Raw genomic sequence first — 17,072 nt, forward strand, 5'->3', positions numbered from 1 at the left:
TAGCTTCCTCACACAGGAATCCCGAATCACTGTCTCTCGTACCCATCTACTGTTCACCTTACTATACGCTTCCCCAGTTCTAACTAACCTACACAAATCTGAGCTTCTAAAACTATCTACCTGCTACAATAAAATCTCAAAATTTGCAACCAATGCCAAGTTTTGTTCTCACCATTGCCTCTCTCTAAGACAACTAGGATGGTTAGAACTCCCTAACCTACTAAAATACAATCAACTTCTCCTAACCCATCAACTGCTATACCAACCAAATAAAATACCTTCCCTCTCTAGTCTGCTCATCTTCCATAATACTGCACGTCAATTAAAATCTTCCAATACCGCCCTACTGTCTATTACCAATTGCTTACATAGCTCAGGCCAATCTGTTTATTCCAATGCAGTTGCTAAGGCCTGGAACTCTCTACCCACTGACATTAGATGTCTAAATAGTAAACATAGTTTCAAATCCCTACTAAAGATCTCCTATTCAAAACTTGGATATGTTCCTGTACAGAACCAGACTAATTTCCCCTTTTCCTGACTTTCACCATCCCTAGATTACAGGTATATTCTGTAGTTTCACTTAATGCACAGTACTGTGAACCAGTTGGTTAGGCCACATTTATAGTTATGAGTTCTAGTTTTTGACTCTGTTTGCCTATGGAAACTTCTTTTTGAATTTATGTTCAAGCAATTGTATATTTGTTGTATAATATCTTAACTGTTTCTCAATATTCTAACCACTGTATGCTGCATCATTTGTAAAACTCTGATTTTACTCCTTTTATATATTCTATGCTCTTTGTACAAAATAGCTATGTTTATATAACTTTTTACTCTGTATCTGGAGCTTTTCTCTCTGGGCTTCTGCTGAAAACGGTCACCTTGTGTCCAGTCGAACTAACCTGGTAAACAAATGGAAAATAAAAAAATAAGTAAGTAGTCCAAGGCAATAGTTTGATCATTTATTTAGTACAGTGATTGGGGATTGCTGTAATGGTTAAGGGTTTTACCTCACAGATAGAAGGTACAAGGTTTGATTCTCACCTTTAAAAGAAAAATTGGATAGGCTTAAAATGGTCGAGAAGGGCAGCTAACCTAGTACTTACCTATGAACCTATGAGTGGTGACCAATCATTGCTGTTTAATAGTTTGTCAAGGATGGGACATTTCAGTTTGGGAAATGCCCATTCTATTACTATTTCAGCTGGTGTCATGGAGGGGGGGGGGGTTAAGTGAACAATAGCAGATTACAAGGCAGTAGAAACTTAAACTTAGACAGAAAAGTAAAATCAGTACATTGGTGACTCATTTATTTTATTTATTTATTTATTTATATTTGTTGACCGGAGTGTCCGACTGGACGTAGGTCCATTTTCAGCGGAGGCCCGGGGAGAAAAGCTTCACAGTTAAAATAAACAGACAGTAGTTACATTGGATTACATAGCGATTAACAATTTACATAGCAATTACTTACATCATATTTACAGATGAAGAACATAGTACATCAGTAGACAACTAAGATCTTTATCTGTGAAGTACATAACAGACATTAACAAATGTAACAATAAGAAGTTCCTGCTGTATAATAAGTACTAGGCTTATGACCATCTGAGCTTGCTATAATCATATTTGTAATAATGACATCTAGAGTAGTACGGTCTCTAGTCTGAGTACTTAACATCCATAAGGGGCATCTCACTAAAGTAGTTTTTACAAACCCATTAAAAGTGTTTGATATGGTGGATCACTCTCTTCATATTGACTAAAGTTTGGTTACTGAGGTGCGGCCCTCATCTCACTGAACCAACTTCTGTCTCAGAGTACAGACACCAGAGACATGATCGTTAAAATACAATATAATGTATAGAACATACAGGAGTATGCAATAGTAATTAATAACAAATATCAAAGCACAGGAGTATGCAACAGTAATTAATAACAAATATCAAAGCACAGGAGTATGCAACAGTAATTAATAACAAATATCAAAGCATAGGAGTATGCAATAGTAATTAATAACAAATATCAAAGCATAGGAGTATGCAATAGTAATTAATAACAAATATCAAAGCACAGGAGTATGCAACAGTAATTAATAACAAATATCAAAGCACAGGAGTATGCAACAGTAATTAATAACAAATATCAAAGCACAGGAGTATGCAATAGTAATTAATAACAAATATCAAAGCATAGGAGTATGCAATAGTAATTAATAACAAATATCAAAGCATAGGAGTATGCAACAGTAATTAATAACAAATATCAAAGCATAGGAGTATGCAATAGTAATTAATAACAAATATCAAAGCATAGGAGTATGCAATAGTAATTAATAACAAATATCAAAGCACAGGAGTATGCAACAGTAATTAATAACAAATATCAAAGCACAGGAGTATGCAACAGTAATTAATAACAAATATCAAAGCACAGGAGTATGCAATAGTAATTAATAACAAATATCAAAGCATAGGAGTATGCAATAGTAATTAATAACAAATATCAAAGCATAGGAGTATGCAATAGTAATTAATAACAAATATCAAAGCATAGGAGTATGCAATAGTAATTAATAACAAATATCAAAGCATAATGTACAAGAATACAAGACACCAGAGTAAGCACGGATAGCTAGTGATAAACACAGAGTGAAATGATACTGCCTAAGATAAAGGCAATATTCCTGGGGTAAAAGAAACCAGGCGTGAGAAATACATTCAGTGATTGATGAAATAACGCAGTGAAAAGTGGGTGAGTGGTAAACATTTACGTTACAATGAGAATGTGAGCTTACAGAAGTAAAGGATATACTTCTGGCATGAGGTTTTAGCCCCATTCCCACTAACTGGTTCCAAGATTACCTCTAACTGCTCCTTCAAAATGACTTTTTCTTTTCAAGTCTGACAAAACTCACAGAAGGCATATCCCAATGGTACAGTCTTGCTCCTCTGTTCTTCTCTCTATTTATTAACAGATTATCCATTGACCACCCACATAATCTCAACACTCTGTTTAGAAGATGTGGCAATTTACAGACCTAGACATCCCATAAAATATTTAGCAGACTACCTACTCTTACATCTGAAAACATGTAATCACATACCCCTAATATAGCACAATGTAGACTAAACCCTTTAGGCCCTGGAAACAAAGACCTTCAAATACTTAAGCCTCTGGTTAGACCAGAAAACAGCAAAGCAAAGATTCAAAAATCGTACTCTGTTCATGGAAAGCCTTGCACAGTCTGTCTCCAGCAGCAAGAGAAACTATAAGCAACAGATATTTTCAATTCTGGTTAGAATATGGGCTTCTATAGTTGCTCCTGCATCCAAAACGAACCTTTGCTCTCTTCAAACGACTTCACACAAAATATGCAAATGTTACTTTTGCCCCTTTCCAGAATATCACTGTGCAGTGATTAAAAAACTGATTGGTTACTCATTCAGCAGATTGTGGGATCCCTTCTTTTAAAACATAGCTAAATTAAATTCCTTCTCTTACGTACTAGACAGGCTACTGGTAAAAATGACATGTACAGCCTTCATTTTCATGCCCATGTGCAGCCTTCATTTTCATGCCCATGTGCGGCCTCCATTTTCATTCCCATGTGCGGCCTCCATTTTCATTCCCACGTGCGGCCTCCATTTTCATTCCCACGTGCGGCCTTCATTTTCATTCCCACGTGCGGCCTTCATTTTCATTCCCACGTGCGGCCTTCATTTTCATTCCCACGTGCGGCCTTCATTTTCATGCCCACGTGCGGCCTTCGTTTTCATGCCCACGTGCGGCCTTCGTTTTCATGCCCACGTGCGGCCTTCGTTTTCATGCCCACGTGCAGCCTTCATTTTCATGCCCACGTACAGCCTTCATTTTCATGCCCACGTACAGCCTTCATTTTCATTCCCACGTGCAGCCTTCATTTTCATGCCCATGTGCAGCCTTCATTTTCATGCCCATGTGCAGCCTTCATTTTCATGCCCATGTGCAGCCTTCATTTTCATTCCCATGTGCAGCCTTCATTTTCATTCCCATGTGCAGCCTTCATTTTCATGCCCATGTACAGCCTTCATTTTCATGCCCATGTACAGCCTTCATTTTCATGCCCATGTACAGCCTTCATTTTCATGCCCATGTGCGGCCTTCATTTTCATGCCCATGTGCGGCCTTCATTTTCATGCCCATGTGCGGCCTTCATTTTCATGCCCATGTACGGCCTTCATTTTCATGCCCATGTACGGCCTTCATTTTCATTCCCATGTGCGGCCTTCATTTTCATTCCAATGTGCGGCCTTCATTTTCATTCCCATGTGCGGCCTTCATTTTCATGCCCATGTGCAGCCTTCATTTTCATGCCCATGTGCAGCCTTCATTTTCATGCCCATGTGCAGCCTTCATTTTCATTCCCATGTGCAGCCTTCATTTTCATTCCCATGTGCAGCCTTCATTTTCATGCCCATGTACAGCCTTCATTTTCATTCCCATGTACAGCCTTCATTTTCATTCCCAACTCCACAATGATGATCATAGTTTCTCCATAAAAGGATTACACATCACCACCACAATCAATAATTCAAACTGCAATTCAGAATTTGAGTAAACTAAATGTGCATCATCTTGAAGACCCCCAGTACAAGCGCATCAATCAAAACTGCATAACAGAAGGGCTTAACAGAGCCTAAGTAACACATCTGCACAAATACCACAAGCAGTACATATTAACATACAAGTTTACAGTCCTTGGCAGTGGGTGACAATTTTTCCAGTGGTGTGCATCTGAAACTAAAGGCATTAGAAGAACATAATTAACTCCTTCTCATACGAACTGCTTATCTTTATACGTTTCAGAACGGCACAGGTCTAACTCTATATACGGCTGCATTATTCCCATCCCCAACATTAACCACTACTAAACAAAAACGGGAAAACTAGTTGTACTGGAACAACTGAGCTTGATACTGGCATACAAATTATTAAAATAGGCCATTGTCGCAACATCTTATCTAAGATCAGTATCAAAGATCACTTTGCATTCTTACTAAAAATAAGGAAACAGGATTCAATCTGAAAATTGCTTGTTTAAACCATGGTTTACCAAATTAAAACAAGAGACGAGTGCTTTCGCCCTTGTCAGGGCTTCATCAGATCACTATTTACCATTAACTATTACTCCCCATATTCATATTCTACTGTAATTTACTTTACTGACCACTTTACTGCAAACATAAACTGCTTGACTTATTTATTGTTTGGCTTTAGGTTCAGTGCTCCACCACAGTAAACACACTTTAAATAAATGTAAATAAAAAATAAAGCAGACAGTGTGCACTCATGTCTCTCTCTCACAACAAACAATAGACACAGATATGGACAAACTCAATAACAATACACCTGAGAAATAGTCCCATGGGAAAGTGAATTCCCACAGCACGCCGATCAACATGTCTTTAAATGCCGATGCATAACTAGGCAGTAATTTTGGGATCTCTAGCCATGACCATCAGTCATAATACTGAACCAACACCTTTTTTTTTTGCTATGTATGATGACCAGAAGTAAAAAGGAATGAAAAGGGTGAAGGCCTTTCAACGGTAGATACTCTTCTGAAATGGTACCCGTTTCATTTATATAAGCGCACTATTCATTATGCAGTTGCAGTGCAGATCACTGAAATCTTAGGTTCTAGCCAAAGTCACTGGCAACAACAGCAACGTATGTTACATACTATGCTCAACAAATTAGTTTTTAGATGTAATGCACAATGAATTATGCTTTGCAAATTAGTTTCAGAAATAACACCTCTGAAGCTCATTTCGAGTGTCTGGTTGTGACACTACTGCCTGACTACAACTAAACAGCAAATTCCAATATGCTACAGACATGAGCTGAAATCAATACCTAGAATGGGGTCAAGACTGATTTTGAACACTACAGTTTGTTATATTTCATTCTGCGGGCACTAAAAGTGTTGTGTTTATTTAAATGCAGACTTTACTGATGCAGCAAAGTGTCAGCTGTGGTAACGTTGCTAATCACACCAAAAGGAGACTCCAAGTTAAGGCTACTCTAAGGAAGGGGGAAAAGGGGATGTCTTATTTGGTTTGTTACAGCCTTCCCCTGTTCCAAGTTAATACAACCTTGGTGAGAGCATATTTTTAGATCGGGGTGGGGGGTAAGGAAAGATCTTCCAGGTTTGAGAGTGATATGGAGGGGGGAAATGAAGTTCCCCCTGTAAGAAGAATGCCTTTTCAAGGTTTTACAATATTTGCAGAGATGGCTTTGTATAACTAAAACATTTTACATTTTTGATGCTGAAATTCCACTGTTTCATGTCCCAATGTAATGGGACTCCTTAGTTGCCAATTCTGACAATTCACCTTAGCAAGAGTTTTTACCACCTTATCCAAGACTTCCTGTTTCAACTTTATTAAAAAAAGAATGAAATTAAAATATAAAACAAGAAAAGCTGTTGCTTTTGGCTAAAATTTGGAGTAAGGAAGCCAAAGTCAATACCTTATTGGCAATTTGACTAAAGATTTTTGAAGACAATAAATATCAGACAAATGTTAGGCACTATGCATAAAAAATGAGTCTGACAGTAATGCAGTATAAGACAGCAATGAACTGCGGGGGAACTCATTCCTGGTTTAGTACCCATGTCTCTATGACACAGGCAGCCTGAAAATGGTTCACCTCCCGGGCCCCTGCTTATAAATGTTTCATCTCTCAAGTCCCTGCTTACACATACCAGGGAAACCAGAACTTGACAGAGATTTGGGATGCATGGCTAGGCTTAAAAAGGTCCCAGTGATTGTTAGCCTAGTACACATCTACAAACCTATGAACCTATAAAAGCAGAGGGAAGACCTGAATAAGACTTCTAGGAATGCTGACTATGACATACGAGTGTCTTATGAACCTAATAAACGTGTATGACATGCTGGTCTGCGACTGTGTGAACATAACAAACGTGTATGACATACTGGCGTGAGACTGTTTGAACCTAACATGTATGATATGCTTAGAATTTCCAAAGACTGAACAAGCAAAAAACAAGCTGAAGGTGAATCCAGACCACCACGCTGAACAGTTAAGTAACACAAACAGCAATTTATTGAAACGTAACGTTAAGCGCTTTTCGTCTCGATAAATGCCAAGACTTCCTCAGACAAAATTTAAAAACACACCCTTCCCTTAAATACAGTTACTATTGGTCATATGGAACATACTCACAAGTTGACTGGTTAGTAGTACATCTATTAGACTCAAGTACTCATATAAGCAAGTAAAATTGACATTGCATACTGAATAGAAGTTGTATGCAAAACTGAAGTCATTCAACATGTATGATTCTCTCCTACCAATAAGTAACATAAAATGTGGAGCAAACAAATGTATTGTACAAAGTCTAAAAAACATCTCGACCCTAAAACAGGAATGTAGTTACTACAATGTAAAAAACGTACATCTAAAAATAATGTATATTGAAGCCTACTTCAATAAACAAACGTAGGTCAACACATTGAAACTCAAAATAAAAAATGTTTTGGTCTCTGTTGAAGAAGGTTGGGAGGTGGTTGCTTAGAATGTCGGGTAGTATACCAAAATTGTGGGTGGAAGATGGGCGATTGGTGAGAATCCAGTCTAGTATGGATTCTTTTTTTGAGGTTTTGTCTACCTTAGTAGGGTTTGTATATGCTGTGAGAAGCCATAAAGGTTAATATGATTTGAGGGGTGGGGTGATTTAAGTGAAGTCCAATCAATACTGAAGTCACCTAGTATAATGGTTTCATGGGGAGGGCTTCTGATGTCCATTGGAGAAGAGATTCTAGGGTTTTGATGATATGTCCTGGAGGGATCCTAAGATATTTAGCTGTTTTTGTGTATTTAGTCTTACCTTAGGAAGGAGGATCTCTGCATTATTAAATGCAGGGATTTCTATGTTAAATAGTTCAACACTCATGTTGTTCTGATACAGGAGAGCGACTTCACCTCCTCTTTTAGCTGCACGGTCTTTTTGCAGTGTGCTATAACCATGGGGAAGTACTTCTTCATTTTTAATGTGCGGTTTAAGTCAAATTTCTGTGAGGATGATGATGCCAGCCAAGTATAATGCTATGGCTGCATGGAGCTCAGTGGTTTTGTTAAGGATGCTTCTTATGTTATGACTTATTAGAATATCAGATGTTTTCTTAAGCAGGCTAGTATTTTAGCTGATTTTGACTTATGGGACTTGTTATTGGACCTGGGTTGGGGTTGATATCGCCACTGCATAGTAGGTGAGAGGTAATGTTTATTATGGTTTGCAGGTATTTGGAGAAGGCTAAGTCACATTGTATGAATACACTTGATTTGCTTTGATAGTGGAGGAGTTTGTAGGGGTGTAGGTCATAGGTGGTGTGGTTAAAGAGTGAGGGTATTCCACACCCCATTTCTGGAAGGATTAATTTCACTCCCATTCAATCTCATCGTGAAATAAATATTCCAAGTACTGGCAGCCACAGCTACCTAACCTTTCAGTTAGTATCCTGATAAAATGTTGGAGGTACACACAAAACTGTACAGCATGCATAAGGCTGATGAAATACAGGGAAACATATAGGAGACTTGGATCAGTAGATTACATCACAAACACCTGATGGATAAACAATGCAAGGAGATTAAAACAAGACAGCAATAAGCACATGCATGCAGGTGTGCCACAAGCTTACCATTTACAGCAATAAGCACCTGCATGCAGGTGTGCCACAAGCTTACCATTTTCTTGCCACAGGTCTCGGGGGTTTCCCCCTGCTACTCCTTTTGCTGGGTGTAGTCTGTGCACTCTCTGGTGGGATCCTGAGAGTTTCTATTATAACCCTTGCCAAATGAATACGACCCAGCAGTGTCAACCTGTCAACACTCAGCTTCACATGGCATTTTCGCTGTTTCTGTGGCTCTGACACATCAGGCAACAAGGAATTGTCAAGCTGTAATTGACTAAAACAGAATTAATTATTACATACTACCCAGCAACAAAATTTATCAGCAGAAACCAACAGCTTGGCATCAAGGACGGTTTCTCTTCATAAAAATCTCAACGTTTCTTTTACAGCTTTTTTTTTTACATGCACATTTAATGTCATAATATTTTCTTAACTCAATGCTAACCAATTCTAGGACCACACAATTACTAAAGTCAAATTTCAGTACTTCTGGTTGTGAATACTGCCAAAGAAGAGTTTCAAGGATGATGGGAGTATCCAGACAGTACTGAAGCCAAGCTTCCTTAACACTAGGTGTAACAGTGCTGACACAATGGCTTCATTACGGGGTGTGTGTGTGTGTGTGTGTGTGTGTGTGTGTGTGTGTGTGTGTGTGTGTGTGTGTGTGTGTGTGTGTGTGTGTGTATATGTGTGTATATGTGTGTGTGTGTATATGTGTGTGTGTATATGTGTGTTTGATGAATGTACTTGTATACATATACTTACTTTTGTTTCCCAGACTGCAGTGAAAGAGTCCACAGAAAACTTTACTTTCCCAGTTAATAATAATAACAATAATAATAACAATAATAACAATAATAATAATAACAAAATAATAACAATAATAGTAATAACAGTAACAATAATAACTATAATAATAATAACAAAATAATAACAATAATAATAATAACAATAATAATAACAATAATAATAATAACAATAATAACAAAATAATAATAACAATAATAACAAAATAATAATAATAATAACAATAATAACAATAATAATAACGATAACAATAATAATAACAATGTTAATAATAATAATAATAACAAGAACAATAATAATATTAATAATAATAACAACAATAACAATAACAATAATAAAACTAATAAAGTGCTTCTCATCTACCGGAGTGTACAATGCTGCTGTACTGATTTTCCTCTACTGAGGGGTGCTTCCCCTCCACTGGTGGCAGCATATAAGCACCGCTTCCCCTCCACTGGGGGGGGGGCATACCAGCACCACTTCCCCTCCACTTGGGGGGAGTGTATAAGCACTGCATCTTCCCCACCGGGGGGTGTATAACAGCGTCCTCCCAACTTTGGGGGGGGGCCGTATAAGCATTGCTCCCCCAACACTGGGGAGGCATAGAAACACCGCTTTCCCTCCACTGGGGGTGTGGGTATAAGCACCACTTCCCCTCCATTGTGGAGTGTTATAAGCACTGCTTCCTCCCCATTGGAGGATGCATAAGCACCGCTTCCTCCCCACTTGGGGGGGGTGTATCAGCACCGCTTCCTCCCCACTGGGGGGGGGCGTGTATAAGCACCACTTCCTCCCCACTGGGGGGGTGTATAAGCACTGCTTCCTTCCCACTGGGGGAGTGTATAAGCACCGCTTCCTCCCCACTGGGGGGGTGTATAAGCACCGCTTCCTCCCCACTGGGGGGGGGTGTATAAGCACCGCTTCCTCACCACTGGAGGATGTATAAGCATCGCTTCCTACCCACTGGAGGATGTATAAACACTGCTTCCTCCCCACTGGGGGGGGTGTATAAGCACCGCTTCCTCCCCACTGGAGGATGTATAAGCACCGCTTCCTCCCCACTGGAAGATGTATAAGCATCGCTTCCTCCCCACTGGAGGATGTATAAACACAGCTTCCTCCCCACAGGGGGGGGGGTGTAAGCACCGTTTCCTCCCCACTGGGGGGGGGGGGCGAATAAGCATTGCTTTTTTACTTGCTCTTTAGTATCCACTGCCAAATTCAGATGCCCAAGAATCACAATCATTTGACAAAAAAAGGAAACAAATCTGAACTACTTTTACTGCACTGAAAAAAAATCATCTGATTATTTTCCAGTCATTAGATATAAAGATCTTTGTCTCTTTTCCCAAGTTTGGAGTACAAAATGTCAAACCTGAGGTATCACAGGGTCCATTCTGAAATGGGGATTCTGTTTCATGTAACTGTTCTGTAAAGTATGGAACTAAGCAGGGAAGAGCATCAGAAAAAAGAAGTTCTGTACTCACCATGACGTTCCATCTGAGTACGTAACTTCATTTGTCAGCAACCTGTGGGTATCGGATCCGACCTGGATCCGAGCTGGCAGCTTTCCAAGCTAAAGATCTGAGCTCTCAGCTCCTCCCCCTTACCCATAATACCCTGCTACCTCCCTCCAGTCCTCAGATCGAGTTTGCCAATTTATCAAGCAACAACAGCCAAACATACTCAAAAAGAGAAACGCTAACCTGATGCGTAACAGAAGGAAGACATTCCGTCATGACTATGATCACGAAACAGGTTAGGGGGAAGGAGGGGGGGGGGTTGGTTGCTGACAAATGAAGTTACCTATTCAGATGGAACGTTATGGTGAGTACATAACTTCTTTATCTGAAGTAAACTTCATTTGATCAGCAACCTGTGGGACAGAGTCCCCAGCTACCAAAAAACCTGGGAGGTCCTCAAGGAAGAATATTCGGAGCACTGCGGAGCCAAAGGCTTTCTTCCCTCTGGATATCAGATCCAGCTTGTAGTGTGAAATGAAGGTATGAGAAGAGGCCCAAGTTAAGGGAACTCTTGACCAAAATGCTGCAGAGGTAGCCATAGAACGGGTAGAGTGAGCATGAACCCCCCAAGGGTTCTGGCCGACCTGAAGCTTTATACGCGTGTAAGATGCAGTGGGATATCCATCTAGCTAAAGTAACTTTTGTAACTGGCTTGCCTAAGGACGGCTTAGCGAAGGAAACGAAAAGTTGCTCCGATTTGCGAGAAGCAGCTGTCCTGTGCAAATAAAATCGCAATTGTCTATGCACATCTAACAAGTGCAGTCTGTATTCCCCTTTCTTTTGAAAGTTGTGGAAGAAAACAGGAAAACTGATGACTTGATTGATATTGGCCTCGGAGGCCACTTTAGGCAAGAATGAAGGATTAGTCCTGAGAGATACTCTGTCTTTATGGAAGATCAGATATGGGGGTTTTGTACAAAGGGCTTGAAGTTCAGATACCCTTCTAGCTGAAGTAATTGCAATCAAGAAGGCAGTTTTCCAAGATAAGAATTTTAAGTCAACAGAAGCTGCAGGTTCAAAAGGTGGGCCAGTTAGAGCCTGAAGAGCTAAAGTTAAGTCCCATGGAGGAACCACATTCTTGACAGGAGGTCTTAACAGAAAGGTGCCTTTCAAGAAAGTCTTGCATATCTTAGAGGAAGCCAAGGGACCAGGGTTGTCCCCGATGTGGAAATGAGAAATGGCTGCCATCTGAACCTTCACAGTTGAAGAACTGGCCCCTTGATGAAAAATGTGGGAAAGAAATTCAAGAACTGCTGGAATGGGAGCCGTAAAAGGGTCCGAATCCCTATGTCTGGCCCAGATGGAGAAACGCTTCCATTTATTCTTGTAGATCTTCCTGGCAGAGGGCTTATGTGCCGCTACCAGGATAGATTTTACGGGAGACGAGATACCGGGAGTCCTAGCCACTAATGAACTGGCTCAACCAAGCCGTGAGCTTGAGGTCATCCAGATTTGGAGTTTGCAATCCCGAAGGATGAGAAATCAGATCCGGAATGGGATCTAAGACCCAAGGAGGAGCTATGATGTGAGAGCGTAGATACGAGAACCAGATCTGATGAGGCCAGAATGGAGCTATGAGGATTATTTTGCTCCCCAACCGACGAGCTTTCTGCAGAAATATCATCATTAGCGGGAGAGGAGGATAAGCTTAAAGAAAACCAGATGGCCAAGCATGAACTAGAGCGTCTCTGGGGCTCTCCCCCAGTGGGGGAATTAGAGTGAAAATTTTGCTGCACTTTGCATTTGAAGGAGACGCGAAGAAATCGCAGCAAGGCTGACCCCATCTGAGGAAGATCTGTTTCGGTACTAAGGGGTTCAGAGACCACTCGTAAGGTGTGAGGATAGAACGACTCAGCTTTCCGCTAGAATATTGGACTGACCCAGAATGTGCGATGCTATCAGAAAATGGTTGGTGGAAATCGCCCATTTCCAAACTCTCATGGCCACTCGACAAAGAGGGTAAGACCTGGTTCCTCCCTGTTTGTTGATGTACCAGACCACCGCCATGTTGTCTGTCTGAATTGCAATAGTCCCTGGAGGAAGAAGGTCCTGAAGGGCCTGCAATGCTAAAAGCACCGCCCTCATCTCCAGAACATTGATATGCAGAACGGTCTCTATAGGGGTCCACGTGCCTTGGACGGTTCTTCCCATGCAATGCCCCCCCCCCCACCCAAGGCGAGAAGCGTCCGTGGTTACCGTGGCTTGGGGTTGAAGCATCACAAATGGTCTCCATTTCCCGAAGCTCTCGGGAATAAAGCCACCAAAAAAGGGAGTCCCTGCAAACTCTGCTTAGGGGAATGGGTGAATCCAATGGATGTAGAAGGAGGGACCATTGGACCTGAAAGGTCCATTGAAGGACTCTCATGTGCAGACGGGCAAGAGGTGAAAGGCTGATGGCTGCCACCATGGATTCTCAGGACTAATTCCGCGGGTGGGGCTGGGGACTGTAAAAGCGCTATTACATGAAGTGACAAGGTGCGTAGCCTGTCCGCTGTCAGAAAGGCCTTGGACTGAAGTGTGTCTACCCTGGCCCCTATGAAATCCAGAACCTGAACAGGATGAAGAGACGACTTCCTGAAATTTATGGTAATGCCTAGGTGATGGGCCAAGAGTAAAGAATAATCCCTGGCAGAACACAGTAGATGCCTGGTGGGGGCGGTGAGGAGCCAGTCATCCGGTACGGAAAGACTTGAATTCCCTGAAGTCTCAGGTGGGCCGCCACAACTGCCATGACCTTGGTGAACACCCTGGGGGCTGTGGTGAGGCCAAACGGGAGGACTCTGAACTGATAATGATTGGCCCCCAGCCGAAAGCGGAGAAACCTCCTGGATCGCCTGTCCATGAGAATGTAGTAGTACGCATCCTTGAGGTCTATGTAGCACATCCAGTCATTCTCCTGCAGAAGGGGGAGAATAGATTGTAGAGTGACCATCCGAAATTTCTCTTTGGCAATGAACAGGTTCAAAGCTGACTGGTCGAGAATTGGCCTCAAGTCCCTCGTCTTTTTTGGCACCAAAAAGAACCTGGAGTAATTGCCCGACCCGGACTGCTCTGAGGGGGCATGCTGGATGGCCCTTTTTTCTAGTAATTTCTTTATTTCTGAAGCCGCAGCCTCCCTCTGATTGGGTGGGCCATCGGGGAGGCGCTTCCCTAGTGGGGGAAGATTCATGAAGGGGATAGAGTAACCTCTGAATATTATTCGGAGCACCCAGCGATCTGTAGTAATGAACTCCCAACTTGCTAGATGCTCCGAAAAATGCCCCCCGACTGCCGCCAGAGAGGGGCAGTTGGGCAACCCCTCAGGGTTGCTGTGCAGGTCGGTCGGAGAAGGGTTTTCTAGACCCAAAATTCTTCGGCCCCCCCCCCCTCTGCCTCTAGGCAGGCGTCCACCCTGTCCTCTCCTGCCTCTGAAGGATGAAGGGTCCGGAGCGGGATGGGACTGCTGAGACTTCCGGAACCACATCTTCTTTTGTCCTCTCCGATTCCTTGAGAAGGACCTTTGAGGAGCCGAGAAGCAGATTCCAACAGCAGACAGCATTCTTCCTGTCTTTTTCGCTCTGGAGTAGCGTGTCGCGGACGGTTTTGCCGAACAGCGTAGAACCGTCAAAGGGAGCATTCACAAAGGAAGCCTTGAAGGGTTCCGCAAAATCGCAAAGACGGAGACAGGCATGGCACCGCAAGGTGACCAATGCTCCGCTGGCTCTAGCCGCCCCCTCTGTGGCATGGGAGAGAAGCTGCATAGAAGTGTTAGATATCGACTTTAGAGTGGCCATGCGAGCAGAGAAGGTTCTTTTGTCCTCGGCCGCCATGGACTCTGGGGGAGACCTAGCGTACTCTTATCAGATCCCACTGAAGCCTAATGACGTGTGCCAGGTAACTCAGCACCCTTATGGAAAAGGTGGCTGAAGCAAACATCCGCTTTCCAATGCGGTCCATCTTCCGAGACTCCTTATCAGGAGGATGGACTGAGGAACTTTCTTGTGCCAGTTCCTTCTTGGTGGCAGCCGGCACCACGGCATCTACCAGGGAACCTTTATTCCACGCCGGCTTGTCTTAGGGGGGACTAAGGATTTTATCCGGTCTCCTAGGGATTGGTTCCACAGTGTCCGGCTCCTTCCAAGCCCTGGTAGTAATCAGGTCAACCAGGGGATTGGCCGAGGGGGACACCGAAGAGGTAGACGGGCCTGTGTCAAATGCCTCCAGAAACACAAATTCATCTGAGGAAGGTTTCTGGGCTGACCACCCCCCCTCTAATGCGCAGCATCTCCATAATGTCTCCAAAGGAGATGTCCTCGGGGAGTGACCTGGGGGAACCTTCCCCTTCCTCTAAGTCCGTGTCCTTCGTGAGGGACTCGGGGGAGTCCAAGTGCCTCCTTTTACACATTTGTTTGTGAGGGACCTCCTCGGCGGGATTGTCCGAGGAAGACTCACCAACGGGGTCATGTCCCTCTACAGGAACTAACTGGGGTGCAGATGCAGGCTGTTCCTGGGGTCGGACGATGGAAGACAGGCCCATATGCGAGGGAATGAAGGGTGGATCCATAGCATGGACCAGGTACTTCGAACTCTTCGACAGCACCTTCTCCAACACGTCGAAGGCCAAAGGTGAACCACTCTCCCCAGGCTCCGAGAGTAGTCCCCTCAGCTCCGATGTGAGGACCGGCGCCGGAGCCGACACGATCGGACCCGAAAGGGAAGTGTGCTCTGACAGCAACAGAGCCGAAGACACACTCACCCCTGCGGATCCGAAGCTCGGCTCTCGGCCCCAAGAGCTCGGGTCCGAAAAATGACCCAATAAACTCGAGGGTAAGACAGGCGAAGTAGCAACTATTATTGGTGCCGACTCCACGGCTCCGAGACGACTCAGATCCAACGGCTCCAAAACCCGATAGTGGATTGAAGAAGGAGCGATGGGTGCAAAGAAAGGGGCCGAGCTCCCCCCCCCCGGAGGGGGGGGGGAGGCAGGAGGACTCACATCTGCATCTGGGCCTGCAGGAATCGACGCACCATCCAGTCCATATCCGCGTCAGAAAGACTCCTAGTAGACCTAGAAGAAGTCGCCGAAGCAGGCCAGGAAGGCTGCCTAGACGACCTAGAAGGTGACCGGGACTCTTCCTCCGGCTCCGGACAGAAGCGTGGGGAACAGAGCCGAGAGGGGGAAGACCTGGAAACCCTCATGGGGGAACAAATCAGTTTAGCGAAGGGACTGATTCGGCCCACCGCTTGTGACTCTTGTGTTTATCTCTTTCTCCCTCTCTCTATGCCTCTTCTCTTTCTTAGAAGAGTCCCCCTCTCTCAGGGAAACAGCGGGGGGTTGAGTCCCAGCCAGGGAAGGGGGAGCTGAAGGCTGGACAGTCGCAGCCACGACTGGTGCCACTGAGGGAGAGGAGGAAGAAGAATCCATGGGCAAGAGTCCTGCCAGGATTAGCTTGTTCCTCCTGTCCCTCAGAGTCCGGGGGTTAAAGGCCGCGCAAATCTAGCAGCCCGATGTTAAGTGGGCTACCCCCAGGCAGAGAATGCACTGAGTGTGGCCATCCGCTGGGGACAACTTATGACCACACTCAGCGCATTTTGAAAAAATGGCCTTAGGGCCCTCAGCCATAACACTCACACATACACCCTAACACACACAGTAAGGGGAAGGGAAAACACTAAATTACAACTAAAAAGAATCAAAAATGATTTAACTTTACTAAGGGTCTACAACACACACTCACACACAAAAAGCGCTATAAATTTGCAGAAAATCTGCCAAATTCCTCTCACCTAAACAGCCAACAGCTCGTCCCTTATGCTTCAAGAAGCCGCGGCAAATGAGATCTGAGGACTGGAGGGAGGTAGCAGGGTGTTATGGGTAATGGGGAGGAGCTGAGAGCTCGGATCTTTAGCTTGGAAAGCTGCTGGCTCAGATCCAGGTTGGATCCGATACCCACAGGTTGCTGATCAAATTAAGTTAACTACTTCAGATCTGCAGATTAATATCACATACTTAGGGTAAGCTTAGGATTTATTAGCATGCAATGACTGTGCTATA

At 43.4% G+C, this 17,072-nt stretch overlaps 1 protein-coding gene across 1 annotated transcript in view; it reads right to left on the reverse strand.

Moving 5' to 3' along the window:
- C2CD3 (C2 domain containing 3 centriole elongation regulator) overlaps positions 1-17,072 on the reverse strand; it is a 2,415,762-nt gene that overhangs the window by 1,737,074 nt on the left and 661,616 nt on the right. Inside the window, exon 13 of the mRNA XM_044072855.1 lies at positions 8,761-8,982. Coding sequence (XP_043928790.1) covers positions 8,761-8,982 — 222 coding nt within the window. The remainder of the gene's footprint in view (positions 1-8,760; positions 8,983-17,072) is intronic.

This window comes from Protopterus annectens, chromosome 5.part1, assembly GCF_019279795.1.
Source record: "Protopterus annectens isolate FY-2018-M chromosome 5.part1, PAN1.0, whole genome shotgun sequence".
In the NCBI taxonomy this organism is placed as follows: Eukaryota; Metazoa; Chordata; order Ceratodontiformes; family Protopteridae; genus Protopterus; species Protopterus annectens.